The sequence below is a fragment of the Haliotis asinina genome, chromosome 10, assembly GCF_037392515.1.
Source record: "Haliotis asinina isolate JCU_RB_2024 chromosome 10, JCU_Hal_asi_v2, whole genome shotgun sequence".
NCBI lineage: Eukaryota > Metazoa > Mollusca > Gastropoda > Lepetellida > Haliotidae > Haliotis > Haliotis asinina.
In genome coordinates this window covers 29,343,379-29,364,987 of record NC_090289.1, presented here as the reverse complement: position 1 = coordinate 29,364,987, position 21,609 = coordinate 29,343,379, and the positions used below count along the sequence as shown (strand labels likewise).

The following is a 21,609-nucleotide window of genomic DNA, read 5'->3' as shown; positions in this document are numbered from 1 at the left end:
GACATGTGTCAACCGAGTCAGCGAGCCTGAGCACTCGATCCCGTTAGTCGCCTCTTACGTCAAGCATGAGTTACTGAAGATCATTTCTAATTCGGATCTTCATGAGTTCCGGCCTTAGTACATGTTCGGGCGTGAGATGCTGTCTGAAGGAAATGTGTATGATAGACCACTAACGCGATCGAGTGGGCAGGCTGGAAGATTTTATTGATTTGGTTTAATTGATGATACACAGTGTATAGGCCGATGCTTTAAATCAGTGAACTGTCTGAACCAGACTCGATTATTTACAGACCGCCGTTCGGATCTGGCGTGTACTCTTCCCAAACAACATCGCCCCCCATCCCCACCCCACCTCCCACACACACTCTCCCCTCCAATATCATGGATCCGGCCCAGTTTCTGCATGAGTTAGTGTTTTGTACACATGAAATCATAACAAACGGCGATTTTAAATTCATCTTTTAATATCAACATCAAAAAGGTAAAAAAGGTAATAAGCTCAAATAAATATATAAAATAAATCAACAACGGACATTGTACATAAAGCTCAACTCAACAAATACGTGTAAAATGGGGCATAAAAATGCAAAGTAAATATTGACTCGTTCTGTGAAAGACCAGTAGGGGTGCAGGACAAAATGGCAGCTTTGACTTCTCTCGCGATCACATGAAAAAATATCAATGAAATATCCCAGCCAACATTTCATTCAAATGATGGCTAGATCTTTCTCCTGATGTGTCATTTGTCAAGGAGCAACACATCGGTAAGCCGTTCTGTACGTATCCCTCACAACCAGGGCGTATTTTAACCTGAAAATAAACAAATAAACAAATTACTAACTATTATTAAAAATACATATACAATAACACGACAGTTTTCATTTTTATATGCATAATCCAAGTGGATGTACAAATAATTAAATTTATTAGACGGAAGATGTAAGAGAAGGTAACTCTAGTTTGATTGGGGTCAAGAGAGACAACTCTTACCTAGTTTTGACACACGTTTTCCAGTGCCACGGACCGCATTTTGCTATGTACTCTTCCCGAACAACACGCCGATAGCTCCGTGCGTGTGGTACGGCGTGCTTCTCATATTTGCATAGTCTACAAATAGAAAAGTGGTGTCGTTCTGTAAGAAAGCGAAGGATAGATGAGAATAGGTTCAGCAGAGCAAGCAACAAGCAAAGACATGCACAAGCAAGAATAGCAGAAAGAAGCTGTGGAAAGTAACAGCAGAGTTTAACGAAGCTTACATAAAATCACACTTAACGCTCTAGCGACAAAACATTAGAGATAAAATAACGATATAGGCAAGACAATAGTTGTTCGCGCGTCGTAGCTATATAAAGCTGGTGAGTGAGTGTATTTTTATGCCGCTTTTAGCACTACTTCAGTAATATCCATTTCAGCGGAGGTCACCAGATATGGGCTTTCATACACTGCACCCATGAAGCTGTGTAAAGAACCGATCCTCTAGGTGACGAGTGAAAGCTTTAACTGCTTCATTACACCAGCGCATCAAGGTAATGATAATCGTATGTAAATTAAGATATGCATTTGGTGAATTTGGGGGGCAAACGTACCTAGTTTCACAGCGCCGACCTTTGAACCCAGGAGGACATTTGCATTTGTTGTTTTTCCTGCATCGGCCTCCATTAAGACAGGCACTGCGGCAACGTGCTGGAGAAAGAAAACCAGTCATGTTATAATTGTAATATATGTCATTATCGTCATATTTAACTTCAGGAACTTAAACATTTTCGGTTACTTTAGTAATTTGATGTTAGTGCAACTTAGATAAAAACTAATGCTTAATTACCTCTTTGGCACCTTCGACCAGAAAATCCTGCTGGGCATGCGCAGCGATTAGGACCGGTACAAGTTCCGCCATTTTTGCATTTCTTGAAGCATTGAACTAGAAAGAAAAAATAATCAAATGAATAAAGCATTTGGAAACTTAGAAGTCACTTAGGATAACAGTGTTTTTAGAAGTTTTGAAACAATTTTACATACGTTTTACGTCTTTACATATTGTCCCAATCATTGACACCAGAAATGTGTGTCTTTGATAAATACATGTATGTACAACATATGGATTCATGTCTGGTACTTACATAGTTGGCACCGGTTGCCATAGTAACCTCCTCTACATCCGCACACATTAGGAGCGATGCACTTTCCACTGTTTTGACACCTTGGTCGACATTTGGCTGTAAAAAGGAAATTTTTAAAAAATTAATTGGAGGATTGTAGATGTAATTAGACTGTTCTTAAGCTGATGAAATTATAATTCAAGTTTTATTTTCGAGTACTTTCAACGTACCTTTCTGACAGTAGCGACCTCTGTATCCACTAGGGCAGGAACAGCGGTTGGCAGCAACACATTTCCCGCCATTAAAACATCCACGTTTGCAGGTAGCTAAAACACAGAAAACAGGGGTTTAATTTGATATTTAGCCCATGCAATAATATGACAATCTGCATACATTAATCCCGTTACTATTGATACTGACCTTAGATGATACTTAGTGATATTTACTCACCAACTGAACAGTCTTTTCCTGTGTAACCTTTCTTACAACGGCAGACATTATGCCTAACGCATTTTCCTCCATTGTGGCACTGCATGGGGCAGAAAGCTGAAACAAGGGAGATAACTCTCATTATATAGAAACAAATCATTTCCAAGTCACTACAGACTTATGTTTATGTATGAAAAACGAGATGAAATCTTATGAGATTTTTTAACAGAACTGACGTTTCAATTTAGGTTAAATACTTACGTTTGCATGTTGGTTGCAAGTACCCATAAGGACATAGGCACTTTCCGGGGGCAATGCAACGTCCGCCATTTGAACATCCGGGTTCGCATTTCGCTGCAACATGAAACAAAGGTCATCATTATTTAGCTACAAGAAATAATTGGTATGCTTCGAAATCTAATTTATTTAATGCACGGATTGATTGGTAAGATAATCATTCCAAGTTGTTCCAATAATTATATACTTATATAATTATACTTACGTATTTCACAGTTGACACCGGTGTAGCCATCTGGGCATGCGCACATGTTTGGCCCTACGCAGATACCATTGTTTTCACAGCCTAAAGGACAAGATGCTGAAATAAGAGGAGAAGCAGCTTTAGTAATCACTTCTATTAAGAATCGAATGAAACACGTGTAAACATGTCTATCAATTTGTGCCGAAAGGTAATTTGGCAGAGTCACTCCCAGATGTAAAAAAACGCCAAAAAAAGTTCTTCCTTTTTTTCTTCGTAAGGACAGATTATTAAATTGCGGCTTTTCTTTACGTAGGTAAAAACACGTTTGTTTTATTGGAGTTGTAAGACTACTTACGAGTTTCGCATCTCTTGCCATTGTATCCCATGGGGCAGACACAAGTTCCGTTGACGTTGCACTCTCCACCATTTAAACAAGAAGCCTGACACTCCACTGAAAGACAAAACAGTTCAGATTATCACCAGTATAAACATTATTCCATGCAAGGAGTTATTCATTGCGGTTTGTTTAATTAAGTGACAGTTAATAACCGTGTCACCTTGACACTCCTGCAGGTAACACAACCGTGTCTGTGTGTGAGGAGAGTCTTTGGGCACACATCGGTCCACAGCCACGATGTTGTTCCGGCAGAATAGCGTCCTAGATTGTCGCCCTTGACCACACGAGGCGCTGCAGTAGGACCACGAGGACCAATCAGAGCCATACACTGCAAGCCAAGAGGCCGTACAGTCAGAGAGCGAAACACAACAACCATGACGTGTATACACTCTATACTACTCGCTACTACCAAGAACTACCGGGAACTACCAGGAAGTACTTCAGAACTACCCAAAACCCTGTAGGTCTTCATGTGATCAGACACTTAATACACCAGCCATAAACACATGAGGACATACAGTAAGACTAAGGACTGTTATAATGGACTTTATGAAATCAAGGTTATTGTGTATGTGTGTGAAAGTCCTATTGTTCACCTTACCTATGGGTTTGGTTGTTGTATTGCTGACATCAGTGTCCGCGGGCTTGCTTGTGGCGGACTTGTTGTCGTCCTTAACTGGCATGTTCTGAAGAGGAGACAAAATACAATCAGTCTTATGGTTATTATTTAAACGTCCTCAAACTACTGTTTCTTAGTGACCAAAGTGGTACTTGATGTCGTTATGTGGATATGTCAATGAGACACCTACCGTGATGTCAGTCTGAACGTGGCACTGCAGCTCAGCGAAGCTAGGATCATCGGACAGAACAAGTTGTTCAATACTGCCCTGCAAAAGAAAACCAGAAGGGTAAATTCTAAAGTAACGTAACATATTCTAAGTCATATATATTTAATACAATTAGGAAAGGTTTATTGCGAAGTGGATTTGATATCGTAATCGTTGAGGAATACAATCCTTACCCGGAAAGGCTGGCCATTCCTTGCAAAATATGGGCCGATAGCGACCATGAGGTTTTTCCCAAGAGTAGAACTTTTCCTTCTTATGAGGGTTTTGCTCATGACGGTGTCACAGTCGTAAAACAAGGTCACAATGTCGTCTTTGACGCTGAACGCTAGCTGGTGCCACTGGCCATCAGTCACAACTACCTCAAAATCAAGGGAGACAACTCTTCCATCGTGGTATTCCAAATACTCAAATTTAGCATTTGATCCAAAATGGAGCCCTATCCTCTGTCTTCCCCTGATATCGTTAACTGTCAGCAGGTAACCTTTGTAACCAGGGTTCAATTTAAAGGTCAAGGCCACACTGAAGTCTCGCGGGAACGTGACTTCGTATAAAGATGCAACAGGAAAGAAGAGTTTGGCCTGGGGGGTAACTTGATATGCGTTTGTCCTATTGGTATTCTTGTAGACACCGAAAGGCATTTTCGGCATACCAAATTTGGTAACAAGGTCTGTAATTTCATCACATGGGTATGTATTGCACTTCCGTGTCTCGGTAGATGCGCCCGTGCACTCTGTGATATTTTCTCTCGAGCATGTACGATGTCGCATCTGAACTCCACCGTCACAGGGGGCGCTGCAGCCGTCCCATTTGGACCACGAGTGCCAACCTGAAGTGAGGAAACAAAATGATTAACCTACCAGTAAACATAAATACGCTGAACTTATTTACGATACTACTATGCAGTGTCCTAATGATGAATATAAACAATAATCACCAGTTACACAACAGCTCATATCAGTATTCAACACATATATATCCGAATGCAAAGGATCAGATCGGAGCAGGTTCAGGAATGAGCGAATTGATATCATCCATAAATCATAAAACTGTCTTATATTATCACTCCACATGGCCATAAATCTGTCTAACAATGGCGTTCTTATTGGAACTTTTTCAGGCAGTTATTCCTCGGTCGTTTTTTAATACGCATCAGGTGATTTGCCTCAGATCAGGGCATAGAGTCGAACGTCCGTATTGAGGATGCGTATCTCCTTGTTGATGCGACAGACTCTCTCGTCCATAGCTGCAACACCCGACTGATGCCCATTGTGGAGCGTGTATTCACCGTCAGCTTTATACGTGTGGGTGTAATTAAGTGTAAACTCTCTATAATCTGTACCGGCCAGGCTACATTCGGCACATCGGATGGGGACACTATCAGCTCAGGTTTCCACTCAACAAGATTGGTGTCGTTTTCCTTTTCAATGACGTTTAATGTCGTATCGCTTGGTTCAAGCCTTAACCCTAATACATTTGTGGGATTGGCGATGAAAATGTATTAGAACTCTTAAATAGTAATCACGTTATAAAATATATTATTCAGAACAGACTGTTTGGAGATGGTGTAGTTTGTGGTTGACACTCACGGCAGTTATTTGCACTTGTACTGTTTTGGGGGTTATCACGGGTAAGTCGAATATATGAAGCAGACATTTTGTAATATCGCCTAGGTAAATCTGGAGCCGTAAAGGGTTAACACAGCCTATATTATAGTAACATTTATATCCACTGATAAATTCATCGTCAGCCTCCCGAATTTCATCTCATAATACGATCCTCGCTTGTTCTTTCACAGTCGCGTACTTAGGTAGAAAAAGAGTCACAGCCGACTGAAAGCTAGCCGCACAGAGCCGTAGGCAAGGCTTTGAAACTTTGCTGCTGAGAAAAGCACCGCATAGAAATAACAAATGACGCGAAATTACGTGGAGCTGTTCTCAATGCCCAAACTCACGGTGGTCTGGTTGGGATGTTTTCATAATCGACCTAACACTATGAACGATGATGCAAGGACCGTACTCCGTGGTACAAGAGAGGAACGGATGCACCCTCTGCAACAACTACATCATTGTCTTGCCCGCCACAAAAACCTCTTCCCTGACAATCTCTGAAAGATGCCCCGCGTCATGAATTGTGTCCGGGGAAAAGCATCGTTTTATTCTGACAAATACTGACAATTTGTTCTGAAGAACGAATTACACGTTAGAGAAAAATAAGGATTTATCGTTACCATTATCACTACCAAAGCTATTTGTTTGTTGAGACTTTAAATATGCCCAAGCTTACTATGTCCAATCAAAATGTCATTTGTTTGGCGAATGCAGAGTTTTGAACGTGAGGGGATAAGGTTTCCGATTTTACTGTCATAATTTAAAGATAAAATCGTAATAAATTGTTATAAACTGACAAAGTCTAGTGAAGATATCATCAGGGTTCACGAGGTTCGTCCACAGAGCCCGGAGCAGATTTCGCCTGAAATACAATGTGTGGTCTGCTGATAGAACACTCCAAGGAATACTGTTCGGGTGGATGTGTACGAAGCGTGTTGCTTTCAATCGAGTAGATGGTCTACACGGATAATAAAAAGAAAACCCAATAAATGCAGTGTCTTTCAAGGCAAATAATCAGCTATCAAATTTCTCTGTTTCGTTAAGCTATCGCGTCTCTCTTGTAGAAAGCCAGAGGGCTGTTGGACGAGGCGCGGGGAAGTCATGTCGTAACCAACAGTGTGTCTACAAGCCTTCTGTCAACAGTCTTACCCGACTGGAACTGTCTAGTCTAAGTTTGTTACTGTCGGTGTTTCGCTCAATGGGCATTCAAGGAGGGTTTACTATGTTATTTGTTTGTGGTCGATGTATTCAGAGAATAAGGGGGAAACTATTTGCTCTGGTGAAAGTCGTCCCTTTTTCCCACCCCGTGTTTCAAGTAACAACATATCATGGTTGAATGTCAAGAGATGGATCCAAAACGTAGCACACGAACGCCAGCTAATTTAATGATGAACACACAAACAGAAAAACATGTAGTTGCTGAATCGGTATTCCGCAGGAAAACATCTTCATCTTAAAATAGGCGACTAGATGATGGACTAAATATTAAGTTACTGGAACTGTTTCCGGAAGGTGGAATTACAAAGTCGGATTCTCTTTGTCTTTAAGTAGGTAATGGGCATTGTTTCCACTTCTTCTCCCTTTCGTTGTTATTGCAACAAAGTGTTATATTGCAGATCGATATAATATCCAGTAATTTGTGCCGATCTCATTATATACAATGCGTGTTAAGAGGTTGCCATCAGTAGCGTCATGGGGTCCTTTTCTTTAGCACTTAACTTTGAAACAAATCACCGGCTCGCTAGCGCATACAGTTTATTCAGGCCAGCTAAGATAATTTTCTACAATAATTTCAAAATGCATTCAAGCAGAAAACAGATCTGTCATGCATGAACGTTTTAATTCAATTTCTCTGGCAAGTTCGTGTCAACTCTGTCCGAGTCTCAAGTTTAAAATTGAATTAGTTTGCTGGAAAATATCGTCACTCGTCAAATGTCGTAATCAAAAAACAGTGTAAAAATCTCCCACAGGGAACAGAATTAAACCTCAACTCCTGTGCGTGTGATTTCAACTGTTATTTTGGCTACGGATATAATAAAAACAAACTCAACAAAGAAAACAAGACTCTTGGAAAAAAAACTATTAAGGATGGGTCTTAAATCTTTGTCTGGAATTCTCCAGGATGCTAGTGTTTACGGGCAGGCGTTTAAATGCCGAGTATAATTTACAACCAGAGTAATGGCCAAGTTTATTGTTACCTAACTGTTTAATTCTTTACTAAATTCAAGAATTCTATAAACCTGAGTTTTCAGTGCTATCCTAGTATCTTACAGCAATCTTCAATATGCTGATCCTTGCACTACATAATGCCAGGGAACACACCAAGCGGAGCCAAAATATGCATGCATATGTAATTTCTGTCGTGGCTTTTCGGGTAAAATTTTAATCTGGGATGGCCCTCACAATAACAGTCAGTCACTGCCACGCTCCAAAGATGATCTACTATAGAGCTGTTCTCGAACACTCACGTTAGGAATTTCTCTGATAATGGATCCCAGCGGGAAAGGAACTTTAGAAACGAGAGGAATTGTTCTCGAACTAATTCCTGGGTTACCCGCAAAGCCAGAAAAGCCCCGCCAGTTGACGTCTCTTCAAGGTCGGTTAAAGGTCATGGCGTCAACGGACCGCACCCGTCTCGCGTTTGTACTTTGCGAATGGACAAAGCCTCAGAACAATGAGATATGTTTCATGACTATACGTGATTATAGGTTATAGCATTAGGGAATAGAGGGACTGCGAAGAACAACAAAATGAAACGATAACTGCCAAGTTTAGTACATTATTTTTTAGAAATTGACAGGATCCGATTTAGATTCAAATGGCAACCCTCTAAAACCGGTCATATCATTATAAAGTTTTTACTAAACTTTTGCATTAACAAATCTGATATAAAAAAATGTCAAATTAGATTCATACGTTTGGTAACCAGGGTGATTCATATAAGCTGAAATATGACGTGTTAATGTATTTTCCTCATTTCCCCAAGCCATCTTACGTTTCCGTTCAGTTGAAACTCGATGTCAGGATCATGCTAGTGAACATACTCAAGGGTTTTTCTCACCCTTCTAATCGCCACTTTAAATTTGCCTTGTGCTGTGTGGAGTACTTTACAAACACAACGTGGGTATGTTAAAGAGTTCTGCACAGGCGACTCGCCATAGGAGCAGGTAAGAAGGACGAGTTAATCTTCGCTTTAAACGACGTGTGATAAACTACAAGATCAAGTACAACTGAGAGTAAACAAGCAGCACGGTTTGGCTCAGTGTTGTTATCAATGACAAGCGAATTTGTTAAAGGGAACTGAAGAAAGTCCTGATCGTTTATTCATTGGAATAACTTTTGAATAAAAAAATTAATTATGAAATTATATTAAACCTGGAACACTGTTGTAAAACAAACTGACACAAATATAACCAACAAATGAGCAATATAAATTAGGAATGGTACCCGGGTGTATACTAAATGATTCATTGAATGACGCTAACATCATGGGGTACAGTGTTCATAGTGGGCGGCCGATTAAGGTGACATATCGTTAATAATTGTTTCTACACTCGGCTTTATATTCCATTCGAGTGTAAATCCCTTGCAATTATTTCTACGCGTTATTAGTTTGATCCGTGTCTCCTAAACTTTGTATTTGACCACTGGTCGCCGGAATGTCCGTGGTGAAACTGACCATAAGGCAAACGTCCATCTAAGACACTGACTGGGAGTTTAGTACCTTGTATTAACACGTCTGTCACATGAACTTCACTCTAACAAACGGGTGTCCTTGTGAAAATAGAAGCTGATTTGTTCCTGGCGTTTCAGAATTTTGTTCGATTTTTCTACATGAGAAAGAGCTATATATAAGCCAAGCCTTATCCATTTACATTTAAAGTCTATTAAACTTTTTACAGCTAGTAATAAAGAACAACCTATCACGACACCCACTAACTTCACTCGCCCCGCCGGCCATAAAGCACATAGTGGTGGTGTTAAATTCACACCGTCGAGGTTTTTATCAGAAGGAGAGTTTGTTTTTGATTAATGGCAAGGTAGGCATACGACCTAAGACTTTAAATCAACTTTGTAAGTACTTAGCAAGTTCATAGCCATCTCGAATTGTTTAAAAAGTATTTAGGTATTCGCCATTTGTGACATTAATCTTCAACCGAGGCGGATAAAGTTCCTATGTTGTCCGTTAAACAACTATTATGTGAAGTCGGTCAGACTCCTTGGTAGCGGGCTTAGAAATAATATTGTGATTTTAAACATCACTTAAAACCCTTGAAAATATTCACTTCGTTTTTAAAAAGAGGTGCATTAAATTCAAAGGTGTTTGCTAATAACAAAAATCAAAGACCGAAATTATTATTCATTATTATTTAAATTAAAACACTATTGATATTCCATGTATTAATTTAATTAATTTTAGTACTCGTGCCATACAGAATTTTGTGCAAGACATTGTATGGAATCGTACCATGACGCAGATACCACTGGCCAAACTGTAAACCAACACGCTTGAGAAAGAGGCATGTCGAGTATTAGCCTTGAAGTCAACCGAAATTAATTTGATCTGTTTAATACCGCCATTAGTATGTCCTAACACGCAGTTTGGATAATTGATATTTCTTGAGATCTCAATCCAGTGCACTTAATGTTCCTCAGACATGGGACTAAATTCAAGCAGTCAAAGAACTTCACTGCACATAATTTAAATGTAAAATATAATTTAATCACCACTAATAATAAAAACAGACAATTATCAAAGTTAAACATAATCGATTGCCTACAGTAGGAATTTTAGAAACTTGGAAATGTATATTTCAGGCGCTTATACAGAGATTTAATTTCAAAATGTTCTTATCTCAGGTAATTCATACTATTGAAATCTATCCACCGTTAAACTACTTACCTGTGGCAGGTGAGAAAAAGGGTAAGAGAATCGTATTGAAAGCTCGCTTGCTAGGAGGCTAGCCGTCGGTGTTCATCTGTCGAGACAGATGACTATCGCACTGCTAAAGGGGACATGATAACTCACTCTATAAACTCCCGACCAAGATTAATAATATTGCGCTATTTCCAATTACTCGTCATCCCGCGGCGGAGTCCTGCTGTTTACATTATATGAAGATTTATGGCCATGATTTTTTTAAACAGGTGTATTAATTTGACGTTTGTAACACGGATTTGAATGATCGCTTTCGTGTAAGTATTCTTTTCTCTCAAATGTATACGAGTCGTGAACCGAGTCTATGTTATTCCCGTGACATGGAAAACTATATCATTGCTTAGACAGATGTTGTGACAGAAATCAGACAAACACATCACCGTAGCCGAGATTAACGGATTATCTTAATCTTGTTCAGTTGTAATACTAGGTAATTAAATTACCCTCGACGTGGTTGACATTATTCAAATCTTTCTCCGTTTAATGCTTATTTAAACAACAAAATTCAATAAATTTATTTTGGTAAATAATTTTTCATATCACTCATATCTTTCTACCTAAAATATTAGACAAATTTAATTATTATTAAAAACTTATGATGAATGTTTTAAAAAGGCGTATTTTTTGCAATGGTGTCTTAAATCGAGAACAGATATTGTGAATTATTATAAGGATAATATTTACCTAAATAATCCAGGATTTGTTGTTCATTTGCTGGAGTAAAGTCCGCGACAGCTCCGAAGATGTCGTCATATTTGGCGGACAGGCGTCCCTGGTACATGGTTAGAAACATGATGTGGGTATCGCCTGGCACAACATCAGCGTAGCACATAGACTTGTCTCCGAAGTTGCTGATGTTGTAGATCTTCCTGCTCCTCTCCACCGACGACACATCATCCACAAACTCGGCACCTTTATACACCTCCAGCACCTGTACCTCTGCCGTATAAGTTTCGGAATCCGATCTCACGTCTTTGAACGCTCGTACAACATTGCCCGAGATCACTATCTCAGCATAAGCTGCCCGTTCGTAAACAGTGAGCGGTGTCCATCCATTCAGCAAGAGAATACAAGAATGTGACTTGTGAAAAAGGTGAATAAATATATATAATATCATCACGTATCGGATCTCTTTGCAAGCGAACATGATTGTGATAATGGAACTCTTTGGTTGATCACAAAGTATAGCTGTTACTATCCACAAGATCGTGTGTATATCCGACGAAGAACGATGAAAGTAAATACTGAATGAGAGGGTTATTTCACTGGTAGTTTTTTCGTATCCGACTCCAACAACCTCTCGTTACAGTGTACTGACAAAACACAGAGTTAGTCCCCTCTTATATGAAACGTGGCTGTTCCGTTGTCCTCCCCCGATAAACCGAGTCGATTTTTATAGGATCAGCCAAGCAAAACTCGGAAAATGCTATGTGCTTAACAAAACACTGTCTGTATCGGGACGGGTTCCCAGACAGTCTGGCTACCCTAATGACGTCATAATCATTAATTACAGGTTTGATTAATGCTTTAATCAGCATGCGATTATTTCCCATCTAATTTGCATAATGGTCAACAATTATGAAATTGTGTACACATCAGATTCATACTTATGATATAAATTATCTCCAAACATTAACAAAACTGAATTTTAGACCAATTAGAGCACGATGTACCTAAAACAGTACAATAATATATGATTAACATTGGTGAAAATAATCTATGGGATAAGGTATGTTTACGGTTACAAAATAAATTGAATCAGAGCGTCACAACAAAACACTGTTGACGGAATACCACATACCTTGCACCTGTCTTCTTAAATCCATTTATATCTTTGCAATATATAAGACCTATATAACCGTGTTTCATTAAGTGACTCATGAGTCTAAGATACGCATGAGAGCCGAGGTTTTATTGATGCAATTTAGATAGGTTTGTTAGTTCATTGATTCTCTACTATGTACTCACGCAGACAAATGCATTGATCTAGGACCCTTGTACGTCCTTACAATTATGCATTCTCATCGTCACTACTCTTTTTCTCATCGTCACTACTCTTTTTCTCATCGTCACTACTCGTCTAAGATGTGTTCATAGTTGAGCGGGTTCAGCCGCCCTTTAAGTCATAGAAGACTTAACACTTCATTATTTTTTCCCATTTTTCTTCCCAAAGTTCATATGAAAGTGTTTCATTTAAAGACTATTCACCTTACACTGATATTCACATTCGTTACCTAATATTCACATCTGTTCTCAGATATTCACGGTCGTTGCCGGAGCTTGACTTTCGCAAGCTTGGCGTTTAAATATTGTGGAAAACAGTGAAGGACCAACACATATTTGGGGGATAGTGGGGAGGGAACATTTTTGACGAGCAAATTGAGAACATAGTGTGGTAATATAACATGTTATCCAATAAAAAATATCCAGTGGTCATACAGATTTATCTTCTTGCTTCAATACTCCCTATCAATGAAACTTTTCGTGTATACTCATTTTACATACATCAGCATTTTTTACTTTCTCTCCTAACACGCAATCGCCCTAAATCCTATGAATTTATAGAAGGTTTAGATCATATAGTTTAACATTACAAAGGCCCCGTTTTTCGGCCATAATCAGTGTAAAGACCTGGGTAATTTGACTTGGAGAGCTCCGAGGCAAAGTGGTACTTAGGGACAGTTTAGCCTGTAGGGTGTCGGGTGTCGAGATTGTGTCTGATAACCCCCATAGAAGGCCCTGGGACTGACAGGTTATCAGGGTGGCGGGCCGTGTGCAGTGATTGATAGTACCTGACACCACTTTTCCGCTGCTGTGATTCTATTCGTCAAACTCTATCGTTTCTCTTCTGGGGTGGCGCTGGCTGAAACGAGTGGCAACCCGAATTCTTAATGTTAATCCAAAATGCTATTTGAAGATTGAAATACTTTCACCCTGTATCATCAATGGGCATGCGCCATGCATATTGCTGGGACTATTGCAAGGCGTTTTATTTATGAAGATCGTCCTGGAAAGTACATTTGGATCAAATTGAGCCTAAAAGTCGTAACACCCTGTATTAAGGAACCAAACCTCTGTTCGACAATATAGGCCTTACTGAACCATATTAATAAGCCACTACAACCTGAAAAACTGAATTCTTCTTCCTGTTAACTACCAAGATAGTATAAGCACAGTTAGATTATAAAATGTACCAAACAAAAAGTGGTTATTCGGGGTGGTGTGTTTGATACGGGAATCGTTCCTGGAAATTAAATTTGTGTAGTGATGTTTTCAGAACGTTTGTAATGTTACATGTATTTGATGAAATCCAATTGTAAAGTTTACAATTGTAAACTGGATCGGTAGTTTAACACATACAGGACCTAATGGGACATTTTTTAAGGCCAAAATTTCACAAACTGCCAACTCTATAGTACAACTCATAACTGTATGGTTTTTAACTTCATTATTGTTTTTACGGTGCTACGTGAATTTGCAAAAGCTTCATCATAGGTACCTAGCCAAATATGCATCAATGGTATGCAATACACCCGGCCAAAAGACAGCACATAGTTACATTTTTTAAAAAAAACCCAAAACACCCAGATATTCATTTTTGAACGTTAGTTTTGCCAATGTTCTGGTCACCGGACGTAGACATGTTCTTTGACCTTTGCCGGACAACGAGACAGAGTGACATTGGTATGTATGTCCTCTGAAGTTCTTCATTTGAAATCAAAGGACGAATTGTACTGCAATACACCTATCACATTCCTGACTAACAGATTTCTTGGCTGCCTCTGTAATCTCTTCATCGTTCAGGTTCTGTCGTTTAACAAGAAAACATTAACAACACGATCGACTGATAGTGTAATCCTGAAGCTCTCCCAAGGCGAAAACCAATAAAATATAAACCAAACGTGGTACCATAAGCCCTTAAAGGGCACTTTTTACATACGGATAATCTAGCAGATATGTCCCCATTCACCTATATCCCGATGGCTATTCCACTGGTCACCTTATACCAAAAGATAACGCCAGCTAGCCTCTCAATCTCGCCTAGCTGTCATTTACCTTAACAAAACTCTTTCATCTAGCCGACAATTTGCTTACCTGTTGAAATCGTCACTTGGCTGAAGTAGATTTTAAGTTCGACCATGCAGTGGCTTATAATAAGATATCGTGTCACTTATATGATAATTATGTGGAATGTTGGTGAGCGCCGGTTACCGGAGCTAATACCCTCACAGCAAGCTAAATTGACCAGAAAAACGTTGTGAACATGTGCGTCAGAGTGAATTACCATATCTCACGACATGATATGATCTGAGAGATAGTATTGTGTAAATATAGGTCTCTGACCTACTTGTTCACATTTTTTTAGATATCCATAATTCAAATCATCTTAAGTGTGAAGGGGTACAGTTTGAACGCACAGGCTTTTCACGTAACGCATCGTTCAGGGTATCTCGTATCAAGGCGTACGTGACGTGAAGACTCCTGGACACCTGTTCGACTTACATAATCGGGAAGTGATTATATATAAAAAGCACTGTAAACATTGTATGTAATCAATCAAATTATTGTATCAATTTTGTTGAATTGAAGTTTTTCGTTTCATCAACGGCATTTTTTCAGTTACATAGCAACGAGGCACTGGTTGGTGCCGAAACTCACACTTTGGACCCGTCGCTCAGTCTACTCAGAAATACATGTAGTTTATAGCTGGTCTTTATTATTTTGAAAATCTTATTTACTAATGTAAAATATTTGATAGCTTGCTGTCATATATAACTCCGATTTTGTGTTTTGATTTCTTAATTCAACTACCCGTTACCGTGGCTATGTCGAAAACGAGGCCGTTACAACGTAGAACAATAATTGACATACTTTTGAAATGCAAACGTTGAATAAACAACATTACATAGGCATGAATAAACACAACACTTGTATTAACAATCGACTTGGGGTAATTCGTGATTGAATCAATACATTCAGGTATACCGTCTCAGACGGGTCTTTTACCTAAACACCAGCGTCTGATTGAATCATCTGCAACACAACAGAGGATTGTTAATCTTGTCAGCTGTAAGAAAGGCTATACTTCATGATCCAGACGTGATGTCGGAGTGAATTTAATTCTCAAAAGATAAATAAATCACCACAAAACCGGGTAATCGTTTAGCGCGCCAGTAGCTAATCCTACCTCATATCGCAATAGTTAAAACAACAAATCTGGTTAATTAAGGTAACTTTCTTTGTTTATTAACGCATACATCACCTGCTCGAGACAGACCGTCTGACTTGGTTCAGTGTTCTTATGAATACGAGTAGTACTAGTGTAGTCGGCTCTTCCTCACACACCCATCGTGTAACTATTTATATATCTACTGAACATGTTTTTAAGCTCACAATAAATTGCAGAACTGTTCTTTTAACGAAACCGTTTCTTATTGAATTGTACTGATTATTTACCTATGATACAACCATAGTTGCAGCAACAAACTAATCAATATACATTTATTGATTGTAGCGAAATTGTGGAAAAGTTGCCTCAATGATTAAATGGTTACGTCTTTCAGAACTCTAACAGCAGCTATAGGACTAATGTTCCAATCGATTCAATTCTGCATTATTCTTCATCGTTGCAGGTAATCGGCGTTTGTATACAGACGTGGCCATTTAATCACAACCTGGACCAAAGATCAATTGCATCAACAACAACCTTGATTCACACTCAACGTTTACCGTTGATTAATGGTAGAAACAACACAGGACTAATCCCGTCGCCTTGCACCACACCACTCCAATAATCCAGACAGCGTGTCTGTGTATTCATTACTGTACGGTAATTAAGGAAATCTGATGGAATGACTGCTTCTTGGAGCGTCTATTAAACTCGCAGCCATTTAATAGTTAAAACAACAAATCTAGCCATGATCCGTTAATCCGTTAAACACAAATCATTTACTCGAGACAGTCTGTCTGACCAGGCTCGCGACAGTCCGGTGATTGGCAGTTCAATCATCCTCCCTCGACAAGCGTCATTTGACTCATTTTCTAGACGAGTTCTGTGCATAATTTGTGACAATATTTAACAATGTTGCTACTTATATGAGTATGCAAATTATGGGAGAAACGCTATAACAACCTTCATTTTAGGGAGTTCCTCGAGTTGTCACAGACTTTTAATGATCCTCATATTTAGTTTACAGCACTGTTTTGCCGTTTCTGCAGAATCTGGAATCTGTGTCTGCATTATATTGAAACTGATGAATTTGTGACTTTCATATTTCAATAGAACATCGTCACTGAATCCTGTATCAGTGTACTCACACGCTGATGGAGTACCAGAAACTAAGTATAGAGTTGAAATATATATACGAACTAAACATCTATGAACAATTTATACATACTACAGTGTGCCCTTTTGGCATATAAAAAAATATGCAAAACGTTAACCAAAGATTTCATGTAGAAAACACAAGCACCGAATTACTTCAAGGAAATAAAAGACCAAAGCATGTTTTTCTAGAAGGGGCAGCTGATTGAGCACTTATATTGTTGTGCCAGTAAACAATGAACCATAGATTAAGAATGAAATTAACTCTTCGGATTATAGCTAATCTTGTCATTTCAAATAAAAAACTACTCCGCAAATCCAGACGCATGTCTGAGTGTAATTTGTCCCAAGTATTGTACACACCATCGCGAGTCAGACCTCCAGTAGCTAATCCTTCGTCCAGAGATGCAATGGGTAAAACAACAAATCTGGCCAATTACTGTTCATTTCATTCCATGACGATGCAAACATCAACTGCTCGAGACAGACCGTCTGGCTTGAATCAGTCTCCTTATGAATGGCTGTTCCAAACACCCCCCTAACGACCCTACAAGTGATAACCAAAGTTAGAAGTGAGCTGCGAAATACGGTTTAAATCAGTTTTGATATTTACTTGAAGTATCTTAACACGTTGCTATATCATACCAAATTAACTGTAAATTATGGGACTGTTTTCATAACAGAAGGAGAACTATACACATCATGTGTGAACCGAATCATAACACTCCTTAAACGAAATTATTCCATATTTTAGTTTCATAGAACTATTTTTTGTGATGAAATTTAGCTTAAAAAATATACCCAACAAGGGTTTTCATTATTTTAATTGACAACGTCTGTGTTTCACACGACTGTGTTATAAAGCAGATATAGAGAGGTGCTTCGGTAGCACGAAGAGAATACATTCATGTGGTGCATATTTAAAATATCCATTAATTTCAAACTTCAAAATAAAATTTAAAAACTTTGTGGGTTTCTTACACTGTAAGAACAGTAAAGAACCTTAGCATTCCATTTTTCATTGAACCAAATTATGCTTAAACAAAATACATCTACTTGGATTTAAGAACAATTTTTCCAAATTTCAAATGTTAAAAAGTTCAATGTACGATATTTTACTCATCTTATTTACATGTGATAATGTAGGTTTTTCGTGTCTGGTGGATTGGAGTCTTTCTGACAACTATTCATAGCACTGTCTGCTAACTATATTTGAGCTCTTGAGAATAACAGTTGACTCTTTTTAACAATTACTGCAATGCAGAAGACTGTTCCAGATTATGTTTGAGGCCAAAGTAACAATTTGCCTTGCTTAATCCTCAAACCTAACCCAGTATTAATGGTAGAAACAACACAGTATTAATACCGTCACTTTGCCTTACACCACTGATCATACATGGAGTTAGTGTATGGCAATGAATTTCGAAGAAAATTGCTGTTCTGCCATATTCTATTAACCCTGCTGCCAATCCTAATAGTTAAACCAACAACACGGGACATGTTCCGTTAATCTCTGTGCATGGCCAAACACGAATCACGTTCTCCAGATAGCCTGTCTGATATGTATCTGAGAATAATTAGTTAATTGCTCATACTATTAATCAGTGGTTTGCTTTGAATACTGCTGACTTTGGCGTTTAAAAAAATAAACAAAAAATAATTGTTGAGAAAAAGTATAAAATGACACTGAGCAAATCAATTCCAGATTCTTTTTCTCACCAACTATCAACGATGACATTTTTTAACACAACCTATAAAGTTCTGAGCATTTTCGGGATTTGAAGAATAAACCTTGATGAGGTACGTTTTGCTTTGTTTCTTTTGGGGGATTTATTTTTTGTTTTGAGTACGTCCGTTGTGCGTGTTGTTGGTCTAAGTTTCGTTCCTATTGGGTGTTTTAGAGGAGACGTGGGGTGGCTTTGTTTGGGGGCTGATTGTCTCTTTGTAAGAATTTAAAAGAATATTTTTTAGAAGGTATTAATAATCAACATCGGTATCGGATTATGCAGGAGACAAATAACGTTACATCATCTGTGTTAATTTGTCGTCGGAAAATGAATCATCCACTTCACCAGGCCACAGCAACCGGCGACACTGGAATGAGCGAAAATAATGTCTAAGACAACAGTAGCAACAGTACGGCAACACCAGCACGGACGTCCACACTGGCGAATGTCCTTAAACACGTTAATCCGTACATACTAATACTCAAATATATCACTGAATTAGCTGGCTGTTGAATTCACCCCCCTCCATTACTCCCACTATCCGACGAATCGCAATAAATAATAGAAAGTGTTTTGAGATTGGTGGTGAATTTCACTATGTATTTATCTGTCTCAAAATAGAATTAGAAGAATAGAAGTATATTTACAAGTATTATTATATAAGGCCAAATATGTACAAAATGAATATCTCACTTAACACCAGTTAGGTACTTAATAGTTAAAGCTTTAGTGTTTGTAATACCTCAATACGTAACTTTGACCATGTACATTGCTCCTATAAAACTTCAATGATGCATGGTGTATAAATGTAAATATTGTATATATCCCTCTTATGCAGCAGTTAGCAGCCTGAGTCAGTAAAGTTCAGTTCAGTAATTCTCAGCTTTTTAGTTATGGACATGAAAATTAAATGTTTTAACTTTCGTATCAACAAATATATAAGATCCAGTCACTGAGATTTTTGTTATGGTGGAACAGTCTACCTGATGGCGGGGAGAGAGCTTGTAATTTACAAAAAAAAACGTTTGACCGAAACAGGTTGTGTGTATTGGACGGGTAGACAAATTGGGAGTAGTCATAATGTGAGTGAGCCCCAATTCGAGATGAAAAAATAGTAACGTACAATTTTCTATAATGTCAAGTCTCGTGCAGTCTATTTGTAGAAACAAAAAAAAGTTTGGTATACATTAAAATGGGATTTTGTGAACGAACACTTTAGCTTCCTATTATTTACATAACTGTGTTGATAGCGTGTAAAAAATTAAGTGCTATCAGAGCATACGTTACATATCTCTCGTCCACGAAGACTGGAGGCCATTGGCTCGTGATATGCTAAAAAGAATGGCAGTTTCACTGATCACCCTTTTAGGGTTGAGAAAAACTACATCCGTATTTTCATTTAATAACAATGATTTTTACGACTACCAGTGATAATAAATAATATCACCCGAACCCTCTCTGCTGCATTTCTATCTCTGTCTGTAAAAAGTAATATTCATTTTTTCACTATTTTACGTGAACACGAAATGCCAATACCCAGTGAAAAATATGCTGAAAGTACTAAAGACATTTTAAGAACCGTTCTTACTTTCCAGAAAAAAGGTTTAAGAAAAAGCCGAATTAATTATACAGTGTATTACCATCGATATGAGTAGCTAGGTTTGTGAATACTTTTTATCTTGACAATTATCCTGAAATCATTCTGTATAAACTATTACGAGCATAGATGCTACCCCTGTATCCCATTTGCATTTCCCACTCGTGCTGTTGATCACTGATTGTCTGGTCCAGATTCGACTCTTTACAGACTGACGTCATTTAGATGGAATACTGTTATGATCAATGATATTTAATCGACACGTAAGAGACAGAACAAATACAACCATCTACAGAAACTAAAATGCAATATATTTGAAAAACCTTCTTTATATCACCCCAAAAGAGTAAACAGTTCTATATCACGTATTTGTAACGTTACATCTAACCACACGTTTAGATGTTTCTCAGAATTCATTGTTTGGTTCTGTTATGTACACGGGCATGTGTGCATAAATTATTTTTTGTGATTAGTTGTGTAAGTATAAGAGGTAGTGAACTATTGTATGTTGATCTATGTCGTCATGGCGACTAGAAGCTTCAGGTCCTGGTCCGTAGTGGTGAGTGCCTATTCGCTCAATGGACTACCAAGCTATTCATTCTGTCTGTAGTCAGTAAGTCCAACCAATCACAATGCTCCAATAAACCATCTCCACAACGTTAGAAATTCTGTTAACCTTCCCACATTTACTTGTTATCGGAAGTCTTATAACATTTGTGCAACAGTTTAACTACATATTTGCTGTGAAAAAGTAAGAGATTAGGGAACGCAAATGCATTGATTCACTGTAGCAAACTAAGGAGTCTATATAAGACAAGAATATGTATATGTGTGTAAAGTCTTATTTAGATTATGATTGTGTAGGTGCCTCCCAGACAGACAGGTGACGACAGACGTACTCGAGCCTTAATATCAATGAAAAAAATAGGTGAATTTATTTTTTAAAGGTACGACTTTAAAAATGAAATTAAAAAATGTTTTTCACACACCCATACAAATGTAGGCTTCAGTTTTCAAAATTAAAAAGCAGTTACCTCATACAACGAACCATCATTTCTTCTCGCTCTGAAGCAAGCACATTAATATCATTGTTTGAGGATTGTATGCAACAGCAGGGTTTCGGCGTTAACGCCAGCTACGTCATACGACATCGCTGCACATGT

General features: G+C 38.4%; 1 protein-coding gene across 2 annotated transcripts; it reads right to left on the bottom strand.

The window, feature by feature from the left end:
* Window positions 1-446: 446 nt before the first annotated feature.
* Window positions 447-12,112, bottom strand: LOC137298410 (uncharacterized). 2 transcript variants are annotated; one of them, XR_010957745.1, is made up of 15 exons: window positions 11,482-12,112; window positions 4,425-5,077; window positions 4,213-4,290; window positions 4,005-4,089; window positions 3,564-3,731; window positions 3,362-3,457; window positions 3,028-3,123; window positions 2,787-2,879; window positions 2,547-2,642; window positions 2,327-2,422; window positions 2,118-2,213; window positions 1,823-1,918; window positions 1,587-1,683; window positions 991-1,132; window positions 447-810 (listed from the first exon to the last, which is right to left on the bottom strand). XR_010957745.1 is itself a non-coding variant. In XM_067830671.1 (15 exons), the coding sequence occupies exons 1-15, from the start codon at window positions 11,942-11,944 to the stop codon at window positions 747-749; spliced, it is 2,394 nt and encodes a 797-aa protein (XP_067686772.1). In that variant the 3' UTR covers window positions 447-746. The 2 variants fall into 2 exon arrangements, 1 of the variants encoding a protein (XP_067686772.1); XM_067830671.1 differs by having other exon boundaries at window positions 991-1,107; window positions 11,482-11,944.
* Between the last annotated feature and the right edge of the window lie 9,497 nt (window positions 12,113-21,609).

Excerpts from the sequence above, each read along its gene's own strand:
- LOC137298410 (XM_067830671.1), bottom strand. The coding sequence starts at position 11,944 with ATGTTCGCTTGCAAAGAGATCCGATACGTGATGATATTATATATATTT. Across the intron at positions 4,090-4,212 it reads ACGTTCAGACTGACATCACG|AACATGCCAGTTAAGGACGA; the intron begins GTAGGTGTCTCA and ends TCTCCTCTTCAG. Across the intron at positions 811-990 it reads AAAACGTGTGTCAAAACTAG|GTTAAAATACGCCCTGGTTG; the intron begins GTAAGAGTTGTC and ends GTTTATTTTCAG.